Source organism: Ahaetulla prasina, chromosome 14, assembly GCF_028640845.1.
Source record: "Ahaetulla prasina isolate Xishuangbanna chromosome 14, ASM2864084v1, whole genome shotgun sequence".
Taxonomy (NCBI): domain Eukaryota; kingdom Metazoa; phylum Chordata; class Lepidosauria; order Squamata; family Colubridae; genus Ahaetulla; species Ahaetulla prasina.
The window spans coordinates 4,948,398-4,975,810 of NC_080552.1; the positions used below are offsets into that span (position 1 = coordinate 4,948,398).

A 27,413-nucleotide genomic window follows, 5' to 3' on the forward strand; every position below is an offset into this window, starting at 1 on the left:
TGCTGACTGCTCTTATAGATGAAGAAATATAAGGGGAAAAAATGGTATGGGGGGGGGGGAGGGGAAGGGTGCACTGTAATATTTGTTTCCCCCTTTTTTTTCTTTTCTTTATATTTAGATGTATATGTACTATGTTTGTAACAGCACGCTGCAACTATTTGCAATAGGACTATTTATAATTTTTCCAACCTCTGAAGAAAAGTGACACTTAACCCAGATCATCAGTTATTAGCAGCCCTAATTTAACTGATGGCCGGGTGAACAGCTGTAGCTGAGTTTGCACCAGATGCTTATAAAATTTGGGCACAGCACTTATGGCACCTTCAAGGAGGTCTTAATTCCTTGGAGGACGAATATAAGGAACTTAAATTTAGCTTGGCATTGCGGTTTCCTTAAAGCAAAGGTGGGGAAACGGTGGCCCCTTTATGACTTTTGGACTTTAACTCCCAGAATTCCTGAGCCAGCACGGGAATTGAAGTCCACAAGTCATAAAAGGGCCACTGTTCCCCACCTCTGCCTTAAAGCCACACTACAGCAACCAGCCATGTGTTTTACACCAGCTGTAGCCCATTCCAAAGACAGCCTAACAATGCAGGTCTTGAAATGAACAGTGTGTAAGTTACTAAGGCCAGTCCCGTATGCCAATTTGGAGATAAAATTTCACATGCAATCATGAAGAGAATCTACTGTCCACAGGCAGCATTCATAACAACAGGAAAGCAGTGCATGTGTAGTGATAGAGCTCTTGTTATGTGTTAGCACACTAGTTCTAGCACAACAGACACAAATGACAACTTTTCTAGGGGCGCGTAAAATCTTTTGGATGCAAAATAGTTGTTCAGAGTTCAAAGTGGCTATTTCAATTTCACAGGGAGTAGTACAGCAGTTTCCTAACCTTACTGGTCTGTGGAGAGGGTCATGAATACTTCCAGGATGTGGAACTATCAATGGAATTTTTATTACGGTCATAGACCAGCATTACAAATGAAAGCATTAAAAAAAATAATAACAATAAAAAAAAACAGACAAAATAATTTATTACTATTAGTGGTGGATTAGTGGGCAGTTAAGAGTCAACCTAATTCTGCACGCAGTGTAACAAAAGTTGGCCACATTCAGAGAAACTACTTCGTTCTGATCTGATAACAGCAATTTTAGATAAAAGAGATCAGTATTTCCTGGGTATTTAATTAGGTGAGGTGCTATAAATTGAGTCTGTGAGTCCTTATAGAACAGGGCTCTCCAACCTTGGCCACTTTAAGACTTGTGGACTTCAAGCATGACTGGCTGGGGAATTCTGGGAGTTGAAGTCCACAAGTCTTAAAGTGGCCAAGGTTGGAGAGCCCTGTTATAGGAGATGCAGTATAGCAGGACATCAGTTGTCGTTTCAATGGTCTCTTGTCCACAGGGATCTGGAAGTACTGAAATGCTTTCCCGAGGCCACAGCAACCCATTTCAAACTCAAATGATTTGCTATGCCCGATTTTTCTAACAGCCCTAAAAGTTCAAATGCACTAATCTCAATGCCAAGTTTCACTAGGTAGAATGACCAATTTTTCAAATGAATTGTTACAAGATGCATTTCATTATGTTGTTATTTTTTTTAAAAAAAACAACCCTCTCCTTGTAAAAATTTTAAATCGTTGATTGGAATATAATTTGGAAAAGTTGCAATTCGATCCAACTATTTAGAAAAATGAAGACACATTTTAAAGAAATGTGTTCATATTTGGATTGTTTAAAAGTTTATTTTGCTGTAAAGACATTCATTCACTCTGACAATATTTCATAACATTCAGCCATAACATTTATTCCCCCCCCGATAAATGTCTCAAAGAATAATTCTACTTTTAAGGAAAAAATAAATAAATGGCCCAAACCTCATAGAGGATAAGATTAGATTCTTGGGGAAATCCTGCTCTTTCACACATAACTGGCAGCAAGTCACCTTTGGAAGAACAACAGAACAGAAAAAAATATTTACATATTGCAACTTCTGCTTCTATGGAAAAATACTGCGTCTAGAAATCACTTTAATTACCTAATGTTATGGTTTAGCTCAGAAATTAAAAATATAGCTCAAAATTAGCTTCTCTCTCAGATTCAGCAGTTAGAGGTAATGTTTGCTATCCTACATTTAACGAGTTCAGACAAATATATGATCTGAAACTTCAGAATTTTATTATGCAAGGCATAATATGGGGGGTGGAATATTTTCTTTTCGCTTAACACAATTCTTAGGAGACTTTTTATGAGTGACAAAAACACCAAAAACGTACGTATTTTGCAGGATATAGGTGTGTAGATATGTCCACAATAATTCAAACTTCGTGTCTTTGGATCATACATTTTCAGGAACAGCATCACATCGTCTACAAGAAAAGCAAAGACAATTTTCAGAGAAGAACAAAATCTCCATTTGTGCCCAAGCTTTTTTTTGTATATATCTCAACCAGTTATAATTTGTGTAGAGTAAAAATATAATAAGAGAAATGTTTGGTATTTAATCATTCGGATCGTGGTTTTATCCTTCTCAAGTGATTGATACATCAACTATACAGCCAATCTTAATTGTACTTTCAATCGAATACAGTGAATTTACTCAATCTTAAAACAATTTTAAAAAAACAAATCATGCTGCGACAGACGGAGACAAAAGCCAGGACTAGTTGGTTGACTGACCAAAATCCAACTTTTAATATCTTTTCTTTTTTCTGAACTGTTTCCGGTTCATAGGTACTATAATTCAATTAAATAATCGATTTAAGAATTTCCTTTCTTTTTTCTCTTCAACCTCTCATCTTAAAAAGAAAATAAAACTGGTTTAAGCTGGGTTTTTTGGGGATTACATCACACTATTAATCTAGGTCAGGGCTCCCCAAGGGATCAGCGGGACAATCCAAGAGGTTGATAGATGGCCGATGATCAAAACGATGAAAAGCCATTTAGGGTCATTTAGAGCAGGGGTCTCCAACCTTGGCAACTTTAAGACTTGTGGACTTCAACTCCCAGAATTCTCGAAGCTGAAGTCCACAAGTCTTAAAGTTACCAAGGTTGGATAGCTGGCTGAAGAATTCTGGGAGCTGAAGTCCACAAGTCTTAAAGTTGCCAAGGTTGGAGACCCCTGAATTAAGAGTGTCTCTGTATAGCTCTGCACCATCTCTTAGTCCTGAAGGTGACGTGCCTAATGGCAACTACAACTCCCAGAATTCCCCAGCCAGGGTTGCATTGCCCAGTTACCAGCAAGAGCAGCCTTGAATGCAGAGGTGGAATTCAGCCACCTCTGCATTTGGATTGGTTCGCCTGAACTGGTAGCGGAAATTGTGGGTGGGCTCCAGCTCTATGCTATCCTATTTAGGCATGTTTTTGAGACCGGGTGCATGCGAACCGGGCACGCACGAAGCAAGCATGAGAGCATGGGACAAACCGGTAGTAACATAATGTGAAACTCACCACTGCTTAAATGGTTTGGGGGATGAATAATTTCAAACTTCATGAAGGTGGTCAATGAGCTGCAGCTTGAGGACCCCTATTCTAATTCTTGTTTTAAAGGGGCATGAAACTGTTCCACTAATGTTCAGCATACATTTTGGGTGGGGGGAGGAGAAGTCTTCAGAGGCTGCCAACCTAGAACTGGGGGTCAAAAGGGGGCTAACCACAAGACTGCTCCTTTCGACCAGTATTTCTCAACCATGGCAGCTTTAAAATGTACAGACTTCAATTCCCAGAATTCCCCAGCCAAATTAAGGATGTATGGACTTCCAACATGGCTGACTGGGGAATTCTGGGAGTTGAAGTCCAAGCATTTTAAGGTTAAGAAATGCTGCTTTAGATTTCCCAGGACTTCAATGGATTGGCCAACCTTTTTTTTTTTAATTAGATGAGAAGACTTCTAGATAACCTGGTTCGCCCTAGTTGGAGAAGAAACAATTCATACAATACTACAAGGAAATCATCATTTCATCAATGCAATCCAACAATCCAAAATGTTGACTTTTCTATGGAATGGAAGATTTTACTCACTTCGGCATGAAACTTGCCGGTCATGGGACTTACGGTCTTTGTCGAACTTGGGTAATGTTGCTCCCGTAGCAGCCATTTCTGGATCTACTGTTTCAAGGAATATTGTCCATGGGTTTTCATTGTCACTGAGCTCAATCATCTGTGAGCAGTTAATACAGGAGAGGGAAAAAAGCAGTAAGCACAACACAGTCAGAGGAAGGAACAGGTAAATATTACGTCTGCATCAGTGAAGAAAAAGCAGCTTTGAAGCATTTTTAATAATTCAATGTTGCACTGGATTAGTAGAAACCTGGACTCAACGTTTTGCTATAACTTGGAGGGAGGATAACCTTGATCAGCTAGTCTAATCTAGGACTCTGGGTTTTGAATTTTTGTTTTTAAATACGTTCAAGTATTTAAATCCTGGCCTTCTTCCTAGGCCCAGATAATTTTACACTTAAGACAGGACTAGAGCTCACAATCTCTTTATTTCTAGACTCATGTCTTAGCTATAGTGGCTCTCAATCTAGGGCATATGCAAATTTAAAATATTATTTAGATTCCTTGGGGGGGGGAATCGTGCAAAGTTTTGTCATGCACTTTTCAATGCAACAGAATTTTACATGTGCAAAATGTTATGCATCTATCTTAGACGACTGTGGAGAATAGAATAGAATAGAATAGAAGAGAAGAGAATACAACAGAAGAGAAGAGAAGAGAAGAGAAGAGAATAGCAAAGTTGGAAGGGACCTTGTAGGTCACCTAGTCCAACCCCCTGCTCAAACAGGAAACACTATACCATTTCAAACAAATGGTTATCCAACATCTTCTTAAAAACTTCCAGTGTTGGAGCATTCACAACTTCTGGAGGCAAGTTGTTCCACTGATGAATTGTTCTCACTGTCAGGAAATTTCTCCTTAGTTCTAAGTTGCTTCTTTCCTTGATTAGTTTCCACCCATTGCTTCTTGTCCTGCCCTCAGGTGCTTTAGAGAATAGCTTGACTCCCTCTTCTTTGGGGCAGCCCCTGAGATATTGGAAGACTGCTATCATGCCTCCCGTAGAATAGGTGAAATTAACTCATTTGGAATTGGGCAAGACTTCAGAAGTGACATTTCCCCCCTGATGTGCACTCACAGTTTTATTGCCATCAGCTTCATTGTCTAACATGGCTGGTCTTTTTGTCCCATTGCTTCGTGCTTGCATCGGCCACAACCTTATCTGATCTTGCGGGAAGCCCTATGAAATTTTTTAAAAAAGCAAACAAACATGCTTACTGGAAAAAAGATACATCCTTATCAGATCAGTGTCAGGTTTTTAATGTCCAAATGACGAAATTATCAACCGCTACCTCCTCCCGCAGAGGCTCACCATTGTTTGGGAAAGGTTTTGAACAAATTCTGTCAGTGTGGAATTCTTCAAGACTTTGAACACTGTGTACTTCACTTTTTCTTCATCGTACATGTCGTTGCCTTGATGGCCACAGAACTGGTCCTCTGTTACTATCTGAAATTACACAAGCGTTTGGTTATTGAAACCACGTGGATCACAATGGGAGTCTTCTCTATTTGCCTAAGGATGGGGACCTTACAAATCGAGCATTCATGTTTTGGCTTTTAGTTCCTCTCAACTACTTTTTTTTGGAGGGGGGGGGGGAATTCTAAAATCTAACCCAGATTCAGACCCATTACAGAGCTAACACCTTTTATTAACTTCTGCCTAGCAAGGCATACAGATATTCCTCGCGTTACAACAGTTTGTTTAGAGATCATAATTACAAGGGCACAAGTGACTTCTGACCATCAATTCTGCTGAATGGAACTGAGTTACATGCCTGTTTAATTAAGCCATCATAAACAACCTTTAAAAACATATTTTTCAAACACAATTGATCAGCACACTATATATTATTACACGTTATCAGTTTTTAAGAAAACAGTTGATATCTAAGGGCAAGAAGTGTGCTGATAGCGTGGTGAACAATTGTATTTGAAAACTATGTCCTTAAAAGGTTGTTTATGATGGCTTAGTTAAACAGGCATGTAACTCAGTTACATTCAGCAGAATTGACTGAAAGCAGGTTATGACTTACAACCGTTTGTCATACTTATGACTGTTGCAGCATCCCCATCGTCACATGACCAAAATTCAGATGCTCGGCAACTGGTTCCTATTGATGACCGTTGCAGTGTCCCGGGATCTTGTGAACCTTCTGACAAGCAAAGTTCATGGAGAAGCCAGATTCACGTAACAATTGTCTTACTAGCTTTACAACTGCAGTGATTCCCTTAACAAATGTGGCAAGAAAGGTCGTAAAAATGGGAGCGAAAACTCACTTAAGAAATGCCTCGCATAGCAATACTATGGGCTGCGGTGTGGCTCAGGCTGTAAGATAGCCTGTTATTAAAACACAGCAGCCTGCAATTACTGCAGGTTCTAGTCCCACCAGGTTGACTCAGCCTTCTATCCTTTATAAGGTAGGTAAAATGAGGACCCAGATTGTTGGGGGGTCAATAAGTTGACTTTGTAAATATACAAATAGAATGAGACTATTGCCTTATACACTGTAAGCCGCCCTGAGTCTTCGGAGAAGGGGGGGATATAAATGTAAATAAAATAAAAATACTAATTTTGGCCTCAATTGTGGGTCATACATCGAGGACTACCTGTAATTTCTGATAACTGCCTGGCTGTTACAGGGTAAGGCAGATGCAAATGAATTGGGGCTGCCCTTTGCAGACACTTGCAACACCTGGACACAAGAGGGCTCACTGAGGCAGGGAGAAAGAGGTCTAACTGCCACCATAGAACAGAATAGAATAGAATTCTTTATTGGCCAAGTGTGATTGGACACACAAGGAATTTGTCTTGGCGCATATGCTCTCGGACTACATAAAAGAAAAGATAACCTTCGTCAAGAGTCATAAGGTCATCCTCCATAAATGCAAAGGAAAGGGATTCTGCATCAAGTTTACCAGAGCCATGTCCATAGCTCTGGACAAACTAATGCACAGCAAAAACATTTCGTGCAGAATACATCGACTTTACTAAAATTTACTAAAACTAAAACCCGTTTCAGAGTAACGGATATGAGAGCCTTCCCGTCTCCTCTTGATATTAGGCCATCGTTGGCGAACTTAGTTCTCCTCCTACAGTAGCTACAATGAGAGGAACTTTACTATTACCTGTCAAGTTTTGACTGAAACCCATCCAGTAGCTTTAACTCTCCTGGTTGACCCGGTCTTAGTTCTATATTAACTATGTTCCTTTTAGCATCAAATGCAAGTGGAGGGGAGCTACTTTGAGAAGTTGGAAAAAAATATTAAGGGTAATTACGTCTGTAAATAAACTTTTCTGTTCCTGTGGATCAGGAGAGGTGGGGACTGTGGGTCACATACTCCTTAGATGTTCCTTTTACAGAGAGATTCGGAAAAAATATACTTTTCCAATAACTGCTAGGTATCCTGGCCATTCTGACACTGCTTATCTCCAGTGGGTGCTTAAGGACGAACAGTCCAAAATTATAGCGCAGACGGCTTAGATTCTGCACAGCAGCACTGGGGATTCGTCGGAAACAGGTGTCAAACTCACTCTCACTATTGTATACAATAAATGTGACAAATTTTTTGCACTGGTTTTTCCTTTCCCTTCTGGCACTAAACTGACTATGGGCCACACAAGTTTATAGATTGTGATTTTAGTATAGTTAGACCATGTACAACTGACAGGCTGGATTTTATCGTAAGTTTTATCTGTTATTGATTCTTTTATTCTAGAATTTTTAATTGTATATTTATTGTTTTTATTCGTTCTGGTCCCTGGTCTATGACTATAATCAATAAATAAATTCTGAAATACTGTAAATATAAAACAATAAAGCCAAGATGCTTAAGCTTCTACCACAGGAAGCACTGCTGAAAAATTTTCAACTGACTAGCTACCACGGAAGAGAAGACAACGATCAAACCGCATAAAGTCTGCCTTGAGATTTGCTGGTCTCCAAATTTGCTGGAGAGAAGAAAAGCTGTAAAACACCAACGTGGATAAAGGTAGAGTTGGTAGTCCTCGAGTTATGACCACAATTGAGCCCAACATTTCTATGGCTAACATTTCTTCATTTGTTAAGTGAACTTAGCCCCATTTTATGACCTTTCTTGACATAATTGTTAAGTGAATCATTGCACTGGTAAAAGTTAGCGACATGGTTGCCGGATTCCCCATTGACTTTGCTTGTCAGAAGGTCGCAAAAGGGGATCACGTGATCCCGGGACACTGCAACCGTCGTAAGTATGAACCGGTTGCCGAGTATCTGAATTTGGATCATGTAGGACTACAGGGATGTTGCAATGGTTGTGTGAAAAACCGTAAGTCACTTTTTTCAGTGCTGTTGTAACTTTGAACTGTCCCTAAATGAACTCTTGTTAAGCGGAGAACTACCTGTACCTTGATACTCAACTGCTTTGAAACTCATTGAATTTGATGCTCAACATCTTTTGACACGAAAATTTTGTCCATCATTTGTTTGGTACTCAACGCACGAGCTAGAACTTGTCAGTATCGGCTGCCTTATGACTCACTACATTATTCCCTGTGGGGAAAAACTGTTTGGTACTCATCGCACCTCCCAGAACCAATTAACGATGAGCACCGAATTACCACTGTATATCAAATCAACTTCCATGGCTTATACTAAAGTCTTACAGGGAGACCTTGCCCGACATCACAAAGATTTGGGCTGGGAATGTCAAGAGTCCCTTGAGCCACAAACTCAACTAGAGTTAGCGATGATCTTTTATCCTTGGCTGGTTCACAGTTCTGTTATTAGGACAAGTTAGAATGACCTGCATCCAGATGGAAAGGGTGAGAAAGAGGTCCAAAGAAAATGAGCAGAAACGACGCAGGGAACCCAAGGCAGCTCCTTCTCCAAGCTCACCTGTACTTGCATATAGAGATGGGCTTCTTGCCTCTCCTTTCTCTTTTGGGCCTCTATTCTTTTTTCTTCCTGCAATCGTTCCACCAGCTGCTGAGGAATATCATGATCTGTGACTGCTTGCAAAACCTCACCTGCAAGAAATATAACATTGGCATTAAGGGAGTTTTAAAGGCAGAACAAAGCAGCCAATGACTTGAAGACGATCATTTGGTCCATTGGTCCATCCATCCATCCATGGTATTTGAGGGACTGCCTCTCATCAAACATATCTACCCATCCCATCTGGTCCAGCAAGACGGGAAGAGGGGGTCAACCTGTTTTCCAAAGCACCAGAAGGCAAGACAGGAAGCAATGGATGGAAACTAATCAAGGAGAGAAGCAACCAAGAACTAAGGAGAAATTTCCTGACAATGAGAACGATCAACCAGTGGAAAGGCTTCCCTCAAGAAGTTGTGGGTGCTCCCCAACACTGGTGGTTTTCAAGAGATTGGACATTTGTCCAAAAGTCTTCTGCTTGGGCAGGGGGTTGGACTGGAAGATCTCCAAGGTCCCTTCCAACTCATTTATTCTGTTATTCTGAATGTGGTGGGCACTGTCCAAGAAGGCATGTCATCTGATGGGACACAGGAGGAGACCTCTTCTGTTCCAGCACCCATCCTCTGAAATAGTCTCTCAGCAGAACTGAGTCCTATCTCCCTGCATTCTTGGTCTTTTGGAAGAGCCTAAAATCTTGGCTCTGTTGCTTGGCCTGGGCCCTGACAGGGGCCTGCTACATTGGGGGTGGATGATGGGTAGAGAAGATTCTCTACCCCAAGCTGTCCATCACCTTGGTTCTTAATTTTTAATCTTTTAAATTGTTTTTAGAGCTTTTGACACTTTGTATAACATTATAAGTTGCCTGGCCTTGCCATATTAGTGAGTTGGGTGCACAGAGATTAATTAATTAGGTGAACAATGGACCTGATTCCTGCCTAAGCTACCTTTGTATGTTCTACAAGACAGCATAATTTATTAGTCTCTCTCTCTCATAATACAAACTGTATGGCAACAGAGGGATTGTCGGCAATCCTTCAGAGTCAGTTTTCTATCAGAAACAATGGACCTCCATTTGCATTGGTGAACTGCTAGGAAGAACTTTAGGATCTGAAATGTCACTCTTCCACTTAGACTATTTATTTATACAGCTAGCAATTTTTTAAATACTACGGGACACAATATTCCTTTGTAACATTAAGCTTTTTAACAACACAGTTTCTTAACAGCTGTCTGGATTGCAAATTCCACCAAGTGCTGCCCAAACTGACATCAGGAAGACTGCTAAGCAGACGTCATCCTTTTAAAAACAGAGTAATACAAATGACTGCATCTCTGAAGGTCAGCATTTTCTTCAGTGGGATTTTAGAAATGTTTCTGTACTCAGTATGCCACGTACATTATTTGTGCATGTCTTCATCTGAAGAAAGAGATAAATTTAAAACAACAAGCAGTGCTTCAGATAAGTTCATTCTGGATCCTTGAGCTGCCAATAGCTTAAGCCTTGTATTTATTTATTTATTGTTTGTTTAGAAGCAGTTTACTTGGATTTTCAGCTTTTTAAAGTGCTCTAAAATGGAGTGCAATGGCCAAATTTTAAATGTCAAACCCTTGCATTATGAAATATTCCAAACTGTAGGATTTGCTATAGAAAAGATGTCCAATATGATCCTCCAGATGGAGACCATGTGGTATCTAGCAGTTTTTTTCAATCCCTTTTTGAAAGTGAGTGTCCAGGAAATCAGGCTTCTTAAATACTCAAGTTTCTTCCTTTTTCATAACAAGAAACCTGGCAGATACCACATTAAAATATATATTTTAAGTAATTAGAGAAACAATTAAAGCTCTCCTTATAACTGTAAACCTCATTTGCTTTCTCTTCATTGTAACATCACAGTTTTGCAAGTGTGGTCTCAGAAGTGCAAAATTTTATTTTATTTATTTATTTTATTAGATTTATAAACCGCCCTTCTCCCGAAGGACTCAGGGCGGTGTACAGCCAAGGTAAAAAAGAAACAATGTACAGTTAAAAGTAAATTAAAAAACTTATTATACAGTGTGGCCGAAATTAAAATAGTTAAAAATCTAAAAGACCCCAAATTAAAACTAAATGAAATTTAAAATTTAAAATCTAGACAATTTAAGAAAGCCCCGCGCGAACAAACAGATATGTTTTCAGTTCGCGGCGAAAGGTCCGAAGGTCAGGTATTTGACGTAAACCAGGGGGAAGTTCATTCCAAAGAGTAGGAGCCCCCACAGAGAAGGATCTTCCCCTGGGGGCCGCCAGCCGACATTGTCTGGCGGACGGCACCCTGAGAAGGCCCTCTCTGTGCGAGCGTACGGGTCGGTGGGAGGCATGAGGTAACAGCAGGCGGTCCCGTAAGTACCCAGGCCCCAAGCCATGGAGCGCTTTAAAGGTGGTAACCAAAACCTTGAAATGCACCCGAAAGGCAACAGGAAGCCAGTGCAGTCTGCGCAGGAGAGGTGTCATTTGGGACCTACGTGAGACCCCCTCTACCCCCCGCGCAGCTGCATTCTGGACCAACTGAAGCCTCCGAGTGCATCTCAAGGAGAGCCCCATGTAGAGAGCATTGCAATAATCCAGGCGGGAGGTAACAAGAGCATGAGTGACTGTGCATAGGGCATCCCGATCAAGGAAGGGGCGCAACTGGCGAACCAGGCGAACCTGGTGAAAGGCTCTCCTGGAGACGGCCGCCAAATGATCTTCAAACGACAGCCGTGCATCCAGGAGAACACCCAAGTTGCGCACTCCCTCCTTTGGGGCCAATAACTCGCCCCCAACAGTCAGCTGCGGCTGCAGCTGACTGTATCAGGGTGCCGGCATCCACAGCCACTCCGTCTTGGAGGGATTGAGCTTGAGCCTGTTCCTCCCCATCCAGACCCGTACGGCTTCCAAACACCGGGACAGCACTTCGACAGCTTCGTTGGGGTGGCCCGGGGTGGAAAAGTACAGCTGAGTATCATCAGCGTACAGCTGATATCTCACCCCGAAGCCACTGATGATCTCACCCAACGGCTTCATATAGATGTTGAACAGGAGGGGCGAGAGAATCGACCCCTGCGGCACCCCACAGGTGAGGTGCCTCGCGGTCGACCTCTGCCCCCCTGTCAACACCGTCTGCGACCGGTCGGAGAGATAGGAGGAGAACCACCGGTAAACGGTGCCTCCCACTCCCAACCCCCCCAACCGGCGCAGCAGGATACCATGGTCGATGGTATCGAAAGCCGCTGAGAGATCTAATAGGACCAGGGCAGAGGAATGACCCCTGTCTCTGGCCCTCCAGAGATCATCCACCAACGCGACCAAAGCTGTCTCCGTGCTGTACCCGGGTCGGAAGCCGGACTGGAACGGGTCTAGAAATGTGAGACGGTTCTTAAATACAGCATGGAGAAAGACAACATTTACATTTTAACAGCGTGTAGAACTGGTACACCTACTTAGTTTTGACTCCCTGATATAAACCAACATGTATGCATTGGTACAGTGTCGCACAGATAGGTCATCATCATGGCCTCCATAGTTATGCTCAATTGCTTCTTCTTTTGTACATCTAGATACAACGTCATCATCAAATTTACACCACTGTGAAAATAAAACAATGAATTTAAAAACTGCAGCAGGCAGAAAGTATTCAATAAAACGTTCATGTTCTAAATTTTAGAAACTTAAAACTTAAAATTACTCTAATTTTATCTAAGCACTGCAAACTGCCCTGTAGCAAGCAGACCAAACTATGTAGCTCAGAACTGACAAGCTTTACGTTTGACACCAGAGCTTTCCTGAGTTGCTAAGACTGATTGTAGACCCGTGATGGTGAACCTATGGCACGTGTGCTAGAGGTGGCACGCAGAGCCCACTCTGTGGGCACGCACACGGTTGTCAGCTGTTCTTCCGGGTTCCTTTTTTTTTTAATTTGCATTTATATCCCGCCCTTCTCCGAAGACTCAGGGCAGCTTACACTATGTCAAGCAATAGTCTTCATCCATTTGTATATTATATACAAAGTCAACTTATTGCCCCCGCCAACAATCTGGGTCCTCATTTTACCTACCTTATAAAGGATGGAAGGCTGAGTCAACCTTGGGCTTGCTGGGACTAGAACTTGCAGTAATTGCAAGCAGCTGTGTTAATAACAGACTGACTTAGTCTGCTGAGCCACCAGAGGCCCTTCATGTGCATGTGCTCTGGCCAGCTGGTCTTCGTGTGAAGATCAGCTGGCGTGCGTGCATGCATGCACACTATGGAACCCGGAAGAGTAGCTGGCAGGTGTGGCGCAGTTGCTTGGTGCCGAAAAGTTTAACCATCACTGTTTTAGACTGTGCAAGCCAGAACTGATCCAGTTTCTCCTTGCTTGTTCCTTTGTACTGAAATTATTTCAAATCCCTCGAGTGTTAAATATAGCATACAGAAAGAAGACTGCATGGCTATTTCTTAAAAATACAACTTAACATCTAGCAGATTAAAAGTATTTGGTGGTGCAGCACTTAAATAGAAACTATTATACATTATTCAAGTTATGCAAACAGACATCTGATAAAACAGACTGATAACTTTTCTAAAATCTCAGTTAACCGTCCACAATTTCCAAGTTATTATATGTGGGGAGATATCTATCTATCTATCTATCTATCTATCTATCTATCTATCTATCTATCTATCTATCTATCTATCTATCTATCTATCTATCTCACTCATGATGCTAAAATGGCTAACAGGTGCTTCATTTAAAGGATTTCCAGTTAAATACCTGATGGTTTTTCTATGACTTACTTTTCCATCCCCTTTTGGGTTCAAGTAAACAACATAATGCCCCCCATGGTTGTCACCACTGTGTACGAGCACTGCGTGAAGGATATAATTTGCAGCATCTTTAGGATCAGTTTTTTGCAAGAATTCATCCAGAGGCAACTGATCTGGAAACTCAAACCTTTTACAAGAATAGAAAAAAAGAAGAAGAGGATGAGTTACACGGGGTTTGGAAATGCATGCAGTAATCAAGTTCTGTGCAACACTTAAGAGCATCATCTTTGAGAGATCAGTTGCATTGCTAGGTTTCTTATTAAGTATAGGCACCATAAAATTTTTATCTCTACTACAGAATTTTTGTGCTGTCTATGATTGTTAAGTGCCTAGAGTTGAAAAGAGGAGGGAGGGAAGAAGGCAGGACAAAGGAGGGGAGAGAGGGAGAACTGCTATAAGTTTTTTTGCTGCAGGTTCTGGGAGAGGGAGGGAGGAAGGAAGGAAGGGAGGGAGGAAGGAGAAAGGGGGGGGGGAGAGAGGGATAATTACTAGAAGTTTTCCTGCTGCAGGTTCTGGGAGAGGGAGGGAGGAAGAAAGGGAGGGAGGGAGGAAGAAGAAAGGGGGGGAGAGAGGGATATTTGCTAGAAGTTTTCCTGTTGCAGGTTTTGAAATCAGCCCGCCAAATGCAGACAAATTTCAGTTTTATCTTTTCCCCATCTTCCTAATTCTATGAAGACTGAGGTTAGAATGTATTTGCAGCTATCTCATCAATTTTAGCCCTGTTGCAAAAGCTAAAGAGACTACAAATGAAGCTGAGTATTTCTACATCATTTACCAAAAGGACAACAGGAAGAGGAATGGGCTTCTGCCAAGTCACATCACCTGCTAACCTCTGTTTTTTTTAAAAAAAAACCAATTGCTCATGATTTTCCCAACTCTACTTGGCGGAGACAGAGACCATCTATTGCCGAAAGCATTTCTGGAAAATGTGAGGGGGCTCTTCTTAAAAACTGGGGAGGGGGGAGTAGGGGGAAAGAGAGAAAGCAGTTCCCCTCCCTGAAGTTTCGGCTGAAGAAAAAAATGCTTTTAAAAGTAAAAAAAAAAACCTGATGATCGCGCGGATCAGCTGGGGCAGGGATGGGAGGCAGGGATTTTTGCTACCGGTTCTCCGAACCACCCGCCGCCATTGCTACCGGATCGGGCGATCCAGTCTGAACTGGAAGCATTTCACCCCTGATCCAGGGGCCATGCCTCTGACATGCAGCGAGTAGCCATAGTGCAGTTATCCTCATTTAAGGTAAAGATCAAAATTCCCCTTGCACATATGTGCTAGTTGTTCTTGACTCTAGGTGGTGGTGCTCATCTCCGTTTCAAAGCTGAAGAGCCAGCCCTGCCCGAAGACGTCTCTGTGGTGATGTGGCCAGAGTGACTCAATGCCAAAGGTGCAAGGAACGCTGTTCCCTTCCCACCAAAGGTGATCCCTATTTTTCTACTTGCATTTTTTACATGCTTTCGAACTGCTAGGTTGGCAGAAGCTGGGACAAGTAACGGGAGCTCACCCCACTAGGGATTCGAACCGCTGAACTGCCGACCTTTCGATCGACAAGCTCAGCGTCTTAGCCCCTGAGTCCTTGTTATCCTCATCTACTCAGTAGCAACTGAAATGCACACAACCCCGTTAGAATCCCGAGCATCACTCAGAAATACATTACTTGTCGTTTATTTTGATGTTCTGGTCCGTCTGGGGATCGTACATGAAACGCATGAGCTGTAGGTGCAGCACGGGTGGCAACGTTAGAAACTTGACCCCTTTTTCTGCCTCCTGTGTGTTGAACAAAGATACGACACACAAATGAACAATTGAGTTACACAATGTCCGCTAAAAAACCGGTTTTCAACCAGAACGGTGAAGTGGGGCCCAGCTTGGCACAATACGGGTAATCCTCAATTTACAACTGTTCATCACGCTTATGACCACTGCAGCATCCCCACGGTCACCGATTCATATTTACGACCGTTGCTATGACCTGGAGTCGCGTGATCCCCTTTTGCTACCTTCTGACCAGCAAAGTCAGTAGGGAAGCCAGATTCCAGGGCCCCTGTGGCTCAGACTGGTAAGACAGTCTTCTGTTATTAACACAGCTGCTTGCAATTACTGCAGGTTCAAGTCCCGCCAGGCCCAAGGTTGACTCCGCCTTCCATCCTTTATAAGGTAGGTAAAATGAGGACCCAGATTGTTGGGGGCAATAAAAGTTGACTTTGTATATGGATGAAGACTATTGCTTGACATAGTGTAAGCCGCCCTGAGTCTTCGGAGAAGGACGGGATATAAATGCAAAAAAAAAAAAAAAAGATTGCTTAACAACCGGGCTATTAACTTAATGGCTACAGCGATTCCCTTAACAAGTGTGGCAAGAAAAGTCGTTTTAAGATGGGGTAAAATTCGCTTAATGGCTGTCTCACTTAGCAACAGAAATTTGGGACCCGGTTGTGGTCATAAGTTGAGGACTACCTGTACAGTAGTCAAACTGCTGGTAGGGCAAACCAGCTGTGGTAGAATAGCGCCCGGGTTCAAGCTGCAGCACTGGCTGCCGATGGGCTCCCGGACCAAAATGATGGCCTTCTCCTTAAAGCCCGATGAGGAACCTAGTCTCCAAAGTGCAGGAGGGCAGGACAAGAAACAATGGATGGAAACTAACCAGAGAGAAGCAACCTGGAATTGAGGAGAAACTTCCTTAACAGTGAGGAAAATTAACCAGTGGAACAGCTTGCCACCAGAAATTGTGGGCGCGTCATGGATGTTTTTAAGAAGAGACTAGACAGCCACATATCTGAAATGCTATATAGGTTCTCCTGCTTGAGCAGGGGGCTGAACTAGATCAGATGTCTCCAACCCTGGCAACTTGAAGACTTGTGGACTTCAACTCTCAGAGTTCCTCAGCCAGCAAAGCTCAGGGTGAGGCAAAAGGCATGTAGCTTTGTCTGTGATGGCTCCCCCTTGAAGCATGACCTGACTGACATTCTGCAAGTTAGTTAAATTTCTTGGCTATCTTGGCTTCTAGATTTGGGATTCCACTCTCGTGCTTGTTCTTGGGGTGGTTGGCTATGCTGCTGTGTGTCACCCAGAGTCCTTCTGGGGTAGGACTGTTAATAAACAAACACCCTTCAACGAACAAACAAACATGCTCTTTGGCAAGCTATGGTTTCTCTGGCACTTTTGCAATTCCACAGAGCCAGCTGAAGGCTAAGCGTACCTGCAAACCATGTTCCCCTGCATCATATTTATTGTCTCCATCCAGCTGTTCCACTGCAACATAATCTATGAAAGACTCAAAGACTGAAAGAGACAAGAGACAAGGAAGAAGGGCGTTATGTAGAAACTCCATATTAAAAATGGATGAAATATTTCAGTGGGCACAACTCTTTTCCCTCCCTCCCAACTGAACCATAGTATTTTGAAACTAAATATAAAGTTAGGGCGCTAGTTTCCAATAACACAAATCAGACACTGAATTTCTTAGAAGAATGATTTAGGAGTTCTTGGTGCCCTCTTCAGTTTGGTTGTTTGCTTACACACAGGGAGCAAACCCCACTCCCTTCTACACGGATGATGTCACCTAGCTGGGCAATGAAACATCTGCAAGGAAACAACCAAGCTCAGAGAGCATTAAGGGCGCCACACTTCTGCCCTGAGCTTAATCCTGACCCCATCATCATCATCACTGATGCTGTTACTTAATAGGGTAATGAAATGTCTCCAAGCGAACAACCAAGCTCAGAGAACATCACAGACTCCACAGTACAACCCTATATATTCTCTTCATAAAGAAGGACTTATTTGAGGCACATGAATTCTTACTTAAGAGAACACACACATACTTACTATTTTTCTTTCCTTTTATACTAAGTTGAATATCGTAATAATCCTCTATTCGTTCAGACCGATAGTCTACGTGTTTGCACTGGATATAGGACTGCAAATAAAAATCAGGCAGTAGGACATCGAGACAGGTGAACAATGTGATCATTTGTCCTCCCACCCCCACCCCCCCCAAGTCCAATACATACCACCATCTTCCCTCTGAACAATTTAGGGATAGTGCCTTCCACGCAGGTGCCTTTCATTTTGTTTTCGACATTATCAAGCAACTGAAGAAAAAAAAAAAACCAGAACGCCTGAATTAATAATGAGCAGCCATTAGAATTTTATGGTCTCGGACAACTCAGGAGAGGGAGAAGGAGAAGGAGAGGGGGGAAGAGAGGGAGAGAGAGAAGAAGAAGAAGAAGGGAGGTATGTATGTGTGTGTGTGTGTGTGTGTGCTCAGCTATCTCTCATGCAGGCCCAGCCAGGTAATTATTTGGTTTTCATCTCAAGTCCGATTGCAGGTTCTAAAGACTTCAAAATGGCAACTTCTCAATTTAAGAAAGGCATAGATGGCCATTACCAGCAGGAAAACAAATTTACATGGTCCTTCAGATCTTTCACTCATCAAATAGGTTCCTCACTTTGTCAAAGCAAAGCTTCCTTTGAGCCAACCTGCACTCCAAGTGACCTCATAACCATTTCCATATAGTTCCCTGGGTAACAATATGGAAATGTTTGCCGCTGCTTTTTTTTTTCTTTCTAGGGCAGAGGTGGGAGGGGTGTCATTCTCTTCCCGGTCTAACTTGTATTTTTCAGGGGTCTCTCACTGAAATATTAACTTAAGCTTCTTGGGATCAGCGGAAATGCTATCATCTGCTATGATTGTAAAAATCTGAGTTCAGCCCTGCTGAAGGTGACTGCCTAAGGCCCATCAAACTTTACAAACTAGACAAAGGCCTGTTTTTCAGGCATTGGACCACTTTTGGTTTTGAGTGACATGCCAGAGTTTGCACCTTAAAAAGAAGGTGAAGCCAGGTTAAGAAAATGGACGGGGCCAGGACAAAATTTAAAATCCATCCATCCAACGGAAGTGGAATGAAGTGCAAATTAATAAAAGCAGGCCCTTAATGTGATTATTCCTCATGGAGAGGCTGCATAAAAGGACAGGAATCTCAGCCTGAATACTGCGGAGTGAAAATAAGAGAGAAACGATACATACCACTCGACATAATTCCTGAACGTCATGTTGCATGAAGCTGTCTAAAGTCTCCCATCTTTATTAAAACAAAAAACAAAAACAAAAAGTGCCACTTATAAAACGGTAACATTTGAAAGCAACCCGAAAGCATCAAATATATCTGATTCGATCCACAAGCAAAAAATGACATATTAAAATGAAATTAGCTTTGAAGCATTTGGGAATTTAGTTAATCTCTTAATGAATCATCAAAGGCTGCATTTTGCTCTCTTCTGAATGGCTGCTGGCCACATGTATGCACATTGTTCTTTCTGTTGGAAAGAAAATCACAACGGTAGCTTAACCTTACACCGAGGAAGCCGGGCAGCTGCCTCAATGTGGTGGCAGGGCCGTGGTGGCTCAGGCTGTAAGATAGCCTGTTATTAAAACACAGCAGCCTGCAATTACTGCAGGTTCAAATCCCACCAGGCCCAAGGTTGACTCAGCCTTCCATCCTTTATAAGGTAGGTAAAATGAGGACCCAGACTGTTGGGGGGGCAATAAGTTGACTTTGTAAATATACAAATAGAATGAGACTATTGCCTTACACACTGTAAGCCGCCCTGAGTCTTCGGAGAAGGGCGGGATATAAATGTAAATTTTTTTAAAAAATGTGGTTTTAAATGAAAGAAGAAGAAAGCTATCTAGCAAAACAGCGTGCTGCAATAAACACAAAAATAAAAGGCAAATGTTGATCTATGATGCTAAATAAAATCCAAGGAACATAAAGAGTGGACCACAAACAAGAGTCTGTATTAATCTTGCGAATGTTCTTGTGTGAAAATACTTGGCAGAATCTCCTCTGACTGCATGCATTACAAGACTGGCTTGGTTTAAGAATCGGACAACAATTCTAGTTAAGGAATTTTCTCCAGGAAGTCCTGGGAAACATGCTGTCTTCAACATGAGGTCGCATGTACGGTGTTGGGATCCCTTCCATCAAGCAAGGTCATGCACAGCCAAGGGAAAAAGGCTACCGATGGCTACCCTCCCTTGGCTATAAGAATGTCCTAAGCCTCAAGTTCATTGTTACTTTAAAGCAGGGGGTGGGGAATCATGGCCTTTTTTGACTTGTGGACTTCAATTCCCAGAATTCCTGAGGTCATAAAAGGGCCATGACTTCTGGACTTCAAATCCCAGAATTCCTGAGCCAGCATGGCTGGCTCAGGAATTCTGGGAGTTGAAGTCCACAAGTCATAAAATAGCCATATTCCAGGGATAGGATTCTACCGGTTTGGATGAACCGGTAGCTCCGACTATCAGTTGGGAGCAAACCGGTTCATCCCGATGATCAGATGGGCCCACCTGTTTGCCCGCGCTATTTTCCTACTTTTATCTTCTCAGCTGATTTATGTGGCAGATTGCCACCCCTCAGCTGTGCTTCTCCTCCGAAGAAACACAAAAGTGAAGATTTCTTCAAACTGCGGTTGTGCGTGACCCCCGAAACGGTTGTTAAACCGGGAAACTGGGAGGATCCCATCACTGCATATTCCCTACTCCTGCTTTAAAGTAATGAATGCCAACTTCTTTCCCCTGTGAACCAGACCTGCTCATTTCTGCCTTCACGTGATGCTCACAAATGACAGGGTATTCGTAGCAGGCTATTCAGGACTTCGAATGAGGGGTTTTCGTTGCTGTAGTAGGCCTTGTTTTAAGATGCAGCGAAACTAACCTAAGTTACTCACTTCCATCAGGCCCCAGGGCACAGCCACATGTATTCAGTGCCAGAGTACGCTAGGTGCTGCACCTAAGTAGCGCTGCGATATTTAATTGATTAAAAGAGGTTTAATTGTTGTGATTAAGCACATGCCTCTTAATTATACCAGCAAGCTTTTTTTTAAAAAAAAAACAACCACCATTGTTTCTGCCGGTATGTCAAGTTCAATCAATACACAGATTAAGATTTGTGGGGTTAATCGGTTAAACATGCTTTAATTTTGTTGCAGCCCTAATAAGGTACCATTTGCACTCACAAAAGGTACACAATTTAAGAGACCAGAAAAACCACTTAGGAAGAGTCCCAGAAACTTCTGTTCATCACTTAGCTGTTGAAGAGCTCTTGGAAACCTTTCCAGCACTTACCCAAAAGATTTCGTTAGCTTCTTAGTTCCTACTGGTTTGTCACTATGTTGAAGTTCATAGAAGACTCTCTGCAACGCTAAAGGAACACTTTTGGAAGAGTCGTCTCCTTCGGTAGGCATCATATATACAGCCTAAAAAGCACATGTAAATTGAATTTAAACCCTGAAAAGAGGTCCCAATCCAGGGGTGAAATCCAGCAGGTTCTAGAGAACCAGTAGTAGAAATTTTGAGTAGTTTAGAGAACTGACAAATACCACCTCTGACTGGCCCCAGAGTGGGGTGGGAATGGAAATTTTGCAATATCCGTCCCCCAAGAGTGGGGAGGGAATGAGGATTTTGCAGTATCCTTCTCCTGCCACGCCCACCAAGCCACGCCTACAGAACCGGTAGTAAAAAAATTTGGATTTCACCACTGTCCCAATCCTTTTGCTTTTTTTTTTATTAAAAAGTTTTACAGAAAATTTCTAAAAATGCCTCCCCTCTCCCCCACTCCCTCCACCCCCCCAATCCCCCCCCCCGGACTTCCCAGAGCAAAATACAGGGTATAACATCTAACAATCATAAGCTAGAATACGCTAACTATCCATAAACTCCCATCCCTCCCCTAGAGCCTTAACTCCCCTTTTACATAAAGAAAAATATACAAATACAGTTTTTACTTTCTATTCATTCATAAGCTATTTGGTACTTCTTGGTCCGATATTTGTTTTGAATATAATCAATCCATCTTCTTCATTCCAGTATATGTCTTTCTTGCGAATAGTCTTTCAGATACGCTGAGATTTTTGCCATCTCCGCTAAATTCGCTACTTTTAATATCCACTCTTCCATGGTAGGCAGATATTCCTTCTTCCAATATTACGCTACCAATAGTCTAGCTGCTGATAGCCAGTTACAGAAAGTCCAGTTATTGGGGGGGAAAGCACCTTTGGGGCAGCCATGACCTGGATGACTGAGAATCTCCATAGACACTTTTTTGTTTTTTCATCTATGTTTTTTTCATCTAACGTCTGAATTGGTGATTTGCTGGCCAATTCAATTAAATACTCCTGAACAACCTGCTTTGCGATATCCAACCACAACCCAGGCTGCTGACAGTGAAAGGTTGTTTACATCAGACAACAGGTTGGTCTTTGAGACCCAAACTGCCACCAAACCAGTCTGGGAAAATGGCATCTAGATTTCACTGAGCTCTTATGATATATGACATGGGATTAGGGATGGGGGAGTGGAGAGAAGCAGTTTCTAAACAAGACAGTCTTTTCATATTGCTTTACTTATATCCCGTCTTTACCCTCACATATATACGATTCTAGAATGTTGTTGTAAAGATGGATCATCCAAACTCACATGGGTTCACACATTTCAAACAGGACCAAGGTCCACTGTTAAACAAAACCAGCCATCTGATGCCCCCCCCCAAAAAAACCCAGAGAGAAATGCAATTTCTAGCTAGAATGAGAACACTCACTTCCGCTAAGGCCACAACACTCTCAATTGCACAGTTGTAATAAAAGGTAGAAGGATTTTACTCGGCTAGCTGCTGCCGACTCTAGAGGGCAATGCCCATCTCCGCTTCAAGGCCATTAAGCCAACTCTGTCTGAAGACATTTCAGCGGTCATGTGGCCAGCATGACATCATGGAATGCTGGTACTTTCCCACCCAAGTGGTACCTATTTATCTACTCACATTTGCATGCTTGCGAACTGCCAGGAGCTGGGGCAAGGACAGGAGCTCACCCCTTCATGTGGCGTTTGGGTCTCAAACCGGGGCTGCCAGCTTTCCTGCCCTGCACAGTTCTAATGGAGGAGTCCAAATGCATCTGAAGGACACTAAGAAATACAGCTGTGCCAAATTCCAGCTGAGGCAGTGTCTCAGGCAGGGTTCCTGCAGCTCAAGGCACCTGGTAGACCTCGTCTATCTATTCCGCAGAGGTGCTTGTTTTGGCACTAACTCCCTTATCAAGCAAATTTCAATCCTGGGAGCCTCAAATGGGAGCTGTCCAACTTCTAACCTACCTAAATCTCCAGAAGAGTTCTGAATATCAAACTCACAGACACGCCACCAATACCCCCAACAAACTCTTGGTCAAATGCTTGTAGCAGTATGCTGAAGAGGGGATTTCTATGGGATGCCCTTTCAAGTCTGTGAGGTAAAATTAAAATCCAGGGCAGCGCTTGCTCTCACACTGGCCGATGTGCTCTTTTATCCTATCACACTCGCATTTTGCTTTATATAGCAGGTTGAATTGGGTCAAAATTTAGGATAATATTTGCAATAGATTATGCTGTCCTTCTTCCCTCTTACATAAGGCAATACAAGGTATTATGAGTAGGATAAGTATGCTTTGCAATCTCCTAACTCTGCTCCACAAAATAAAATGGAAAATTTCTGTCTGCAAGAATTCGATAGTCAACGGGTTTCTAGAGCTGCTGCCGAGGTAGGAGATATTTATATTAGCCAGAATTGTATCTTATTGGCCTGGTTTCAACAAACACTGTGAGTCAACTTTGGAGAATGAATGGCACTCACTGACTGACCACTCGCTCTGAACAGTGTACTGAACAGCCCTGATTCCTTTTGTGACACCTGCGATGTAAGATGACACCTCCGATGAAAGAGGTTGAGAAAGTCTACCGACAGAAGGCATCAACACTTCTGGGAAGCGATGAGAACAACCATGGACCGAGCCAAGGGCCCTAAGGAGATTAATAAGTGAGACTACAAAAAGCAAAATTTTGATTGACTTAATTGATGAACGGGAGAACAGAACCCAATAATTCTGACCATAGCATCATAGAGAACCGCTGCTAGGCTACTAAGTAAATCTAAACGGGTCAAAAGAAGATCAGCCAGGCTCAGGTTTGGCTGTTGAACAAAATATTTCTTCCAGAAAAAAAAAAAAAGGCAGCCCTTTTTTAAAAAAAATTCTGGGTTGGTATTTAAAAACTGTTTATGAGGATGGATGGATGGATAAATAAATGGCTAGATGGACGGATAGATAGACAGAGATAGATAATATACCCCGTTTTCCTGAAAATAAGACCCAACCAGAAAATAAATCCTAGCATGATTTTTCAGGATGTTCGTAATATGAGCCCTACCCCCAAAATAAGCCCCAGTTAAGATTGCCAAAAACTCTCCTTTTTTTCTCCCAAGGTCCCAGGAATTCCAGGTTGATTTCCTTCTCAATTCTCAGGAACTGCTGTCTGCCATCTAACACTTTCAAAGCATTGGACTCTAGTTCCAACCACCCACAGCCAAAAAGGCCAAAGGAACTATCTGGGGTAATTAGTTTTTGCAGAGCTATCCAAGAGGTTGACTTTGTGGTTTCCTATCAAAGATCAAAGTACTAGAGATGGAAAATAAAGTGCTCTAAAAATGAGAAGCAAAAATATCGGGGCAGGTGGCTCTCTTTTGGCACAAAGCCTAAACAACAAAGGACCCTCGTTATTAACCAGAAAGATGATAACAAACCAAAATATGAAGCTTTCTGGTTACAAAAAAATGTGGACAAGTTGAAAAAAAAAGGGGTAAGGTAATTTGGCATTTTTTAGGGCCATAAAAACCCAAGAAAAACATATTATTTGCTCAACCAAAGTAACTAGACATAAGGAAATAGGACAGCTGAGTGGGAGAAAATAATTTAGCTTGCTTGCTTTCCTCAAGCGTGTGAGTGGAGCAACCATGAAAATCCAAGCACTTTTTTCCTTATTGTGCTTCTGAAGGATCAAAGCCTCTTGGACTGAAAGAATCCTTCCAAGTTCCTGAAATTGGTTTATGACAGCATTTCCTGCTACCTCAGACATTCACAGGGGGGTCTTCGAGATCAAAAGCGCTCAAAGACTCATCCTCCGTAAAATTTATTCCAACAAGGTTTTAAAAGCCACTCAAGCTAATGGCCACGATTTGTGGTGAAGAGTCTCACAGGATAAAAGAGCTTGTGTGAAGTTATGCTTGCTTTTTATCTACGCCAATTCTTCTACTGTAGTCAGGTTTTGGGTCTAATGTCTGGAAAGGTCCAAAAGGACTTCTATATTTGCAGATCCCTCGCATCCTGGACATAAACTGTTTCAACTCCTACCCTCAAAACGACGCTATAGAGCACTGCACACCAGAACAACTAGACACAAGAACAGTTTTTTCCCGAAGGCCATCACTCTGCTAAACAATTAATTCCCTCAACACTGTCAAACTATTTACTAAATCTTCACTACTATTAATCGTTTCATAGTTCCCATCACCAATCTCTTTCCACTTATGACTGTATGACTGTAACTTTGTTGCTGGCAATCCTTATGATTTGTATTGATATATTGACCATCATTTGTGTTGTAAATGTTGTACCTTGATGAAGGTATCTTTTCTTTTATGTACACTGAGAGCATCTGCACCAAGACAAATTCCTTGTGTGTCCAATCACACTTGGCCAATAAAAAATTCTATTCTATTCTATTCTATCTGTCCCACTTTCTTTACATTACAGTGATTTTAAAATGCCTCAATCGCCTCAGTTGCAGCCTCATGGCTTCACCTCATCCCCTTTTACGACCTTCTGACAAGCCAAGCCAATGGGGAAAACAGGTTCACTTAACAACCGTGTCACTAATTGAAGAACTGCAGGGGTCTGTTTTAACGAACGTGGTGAGACAAGTTGTAAAATGGGGACAAGGTTCACTTAGCAAGATAAATTTTGGCCTCAATCGTGGTCGTAGGTTGAGGACTGCCTATAAAGACCTTCAAATTTTCTTGCCTCGCCTCACAGAGAGGTCCGTGAGCTCCCTGATAATTCTGCCTCTCTCATCTCCACTTTTTGGGTGCTTCATTACCTCTTTTCTTTCAAATGTGGAGATCTGGCTGCATTTGCCACAGTAACTTTGTAAACTCAATCATGGGAGCATGGATGGGGTAGGGGCATAGGAAAAAAAAATCAATAACATGGAAAATTCCTTCTCATCTCCAAACACAGGTATCCCTCAGCTTACAACCATTCATCTAGTGACCGTTCAAAGTTACGACGGCACTGAAAAAAGTTGACTTGTAACCTTTTTCACACTTACGACTGCCACAGCAACCCCACGGTCATGTGATCAGGATTCACACATTCAGGCAACTGTCTCACATTTATGATGGTTGCAGTGTCCTGGGGTCATGTGTTCTCCCCTTTTGCAACCTTCTGACACGCAAAGTCAATGGGGAAGCCGGATTCACTTCACCTGTCAATGACTACTTCAGCTTCAACCACAACAGTACATGAGTACACAACAGTACATGATACAAACTTAAAGTGAACAGCTCCAAATTTGATGGCAGAAAACATGACTTCAGTAACAGAGTTGTTAATGCCTGGAATGCTCTTCCAGACTATGTGGTCTCATCCCAAAACTTTAACCTTAGACTGTCTACTGTTGACCTCACCCCATTCCTAAGAGGTCTGTAAGGGGCGTGCATAAGCACACCAGCATGCCTACCGTCCCTGTCCCAATGATCCCTTTAATTGTATTCATTTTATGTATTTTATGTATTCAATTCAAGCTTATACTTATATATATATTATCTAATATGGACAAAATAAAATAAATAAATAAATAAATAATAAAATAACAATCGGGTTACTAACTTATGATTCACTTAACAACTGTGGCAAAGAAAGCTCATAAAAATGGGGCAAAACTCACTTAACATATGTCTCATTTAGCAATGGAAATTTTGGGCTCAATTGTAAGTCAAGGACCCCCCTATAAGGGGTGGATGGACATTCCTTTCAGGAGTTCCTCACAGAAAAAAAAAAAGAACACCTCAGACAAGTTTTTACGATCAAAGATGGCTGTTCCCAGCCATCCGCATTTATCCTTTCTCTCAAGCCCGATGAAAACTTAAAACACTGAGCAGGGAAAAACTCTGGAAGAGACTTTTGGCTCAAGGAAGATATCTAACAACAAAATTCAAAATGGAACAAAATACAAACAGCAAGGCCCAGTTAACCCCGTTTTTCTGAATAGGGAACGCGGGAGCTTGTGAAGACAATGGCACTGGGCAGCTCCGTTTTACAACCGGCAATCAGGGATAAAATGGCCCTGGCCCTTTCCTTTCTTTCAACTTATTTGAATCTCCACTATCTTTGCTGCTACTGCTGCGAACAAACGCTGCTTCATGGTGCTTGGAAAGCCTTGCTTGTGTGCACGAGTCACAAGACTAAAATCTATGATGACTGTGCACAATCACACTCCTCTTAATAGCAGGGCTGTCTCCATTACATAAAGAGAACGCTATCGGTCGGGATACTCCGGCACAAAACAAACAGGAGCTGCAAATTAAGATTCCGATGGGAGGTAACCACAAATATGGCATCTTGTAAGTATCACGATGTGTCTGAAATTCAAACACAGAAATAAACCCAGGGGAGTGGTCCTAAAGTTTTCTTCTCCGATGCAAAATATACCAATATTGGCCGGCAGCAAAAGTCTTTAAGATAACCTTGATACACACATGTACCCATA

General features: G+C 42.2%; 1 protein-coding gene across 3 annotated transcripts in view; it reads right to left on the bottom strand.

Annotated features, from left to right (window-relative positions):
• The window catches only part of USP7 (ubiquitin specific peptidase 7), a 94,597-nt gene that overhangs the window by 11,017 nt on the left and 56,167 nt on the right, over positions 1 to 27,413 (bottom strand). For 2 of the 3 annotated variants that reach the window (XM_058157124.1, XM_058157123.1), the window contains exons 7-20: positions 20,913 to 21,043; positions 18,813 to 18,867; positions 17,797 to 17,877; positions 17,612 to 17,702; positions 16,983 to 17,065; positions 15,441 to 15,550; positions 13,759 to 13,915; positions 12,426 to 12,570; positions 8,934 to 9,064; positions 5,372 to 5,506; positions 5,138 to 5,239; positions 4,024 to 4,162; positions 2,280 to 2,372; positions 1,881 to 1,948 (exon numbers count right to left, since the gene is read on the bottom strand). In XM_058157124.1, the coding sequence (XP_058013107.1) occupies positions 1,881 to 1,948; positions 2,280 to 2,372; positions 4,024 to 4,162; positions 5,138 to 5,239; positions 5,372 to 5,506; positions 8,934 to 9,064; positions 12,426 to 12,570; positions 13,759 to 13,915; positions 15,441 to 15,550; positions 16,983 to 17,065; positions 17,612 to 17,702; positions 17,797 to 17,877; positions 18,813 to 18,867; positions 20,913 to 21,043 (1,521 nt within the window). The remainder of the gene's footprint in view (positions 1 to 1,880; positions 1,949 to 2,279; positions 2,373 to 4,023; positions 4,163 to 5,137; positions 5,240 to 5,371; positions 5,507 to 8,933; positions 9,065 to 12,425; positions 12,571 to 13,758; positions 13,916 to 15,440; positions 15,551 to 16,982; positions 17,066 to 17,611; positions 17,703 to 17,796; positions 17,878 to 18,812; positions 18,868 to 20,912; positions 21,044 to 27,413) is intronic. The other variant, XM_058157125.1, reaches the window with a different exon arrangement.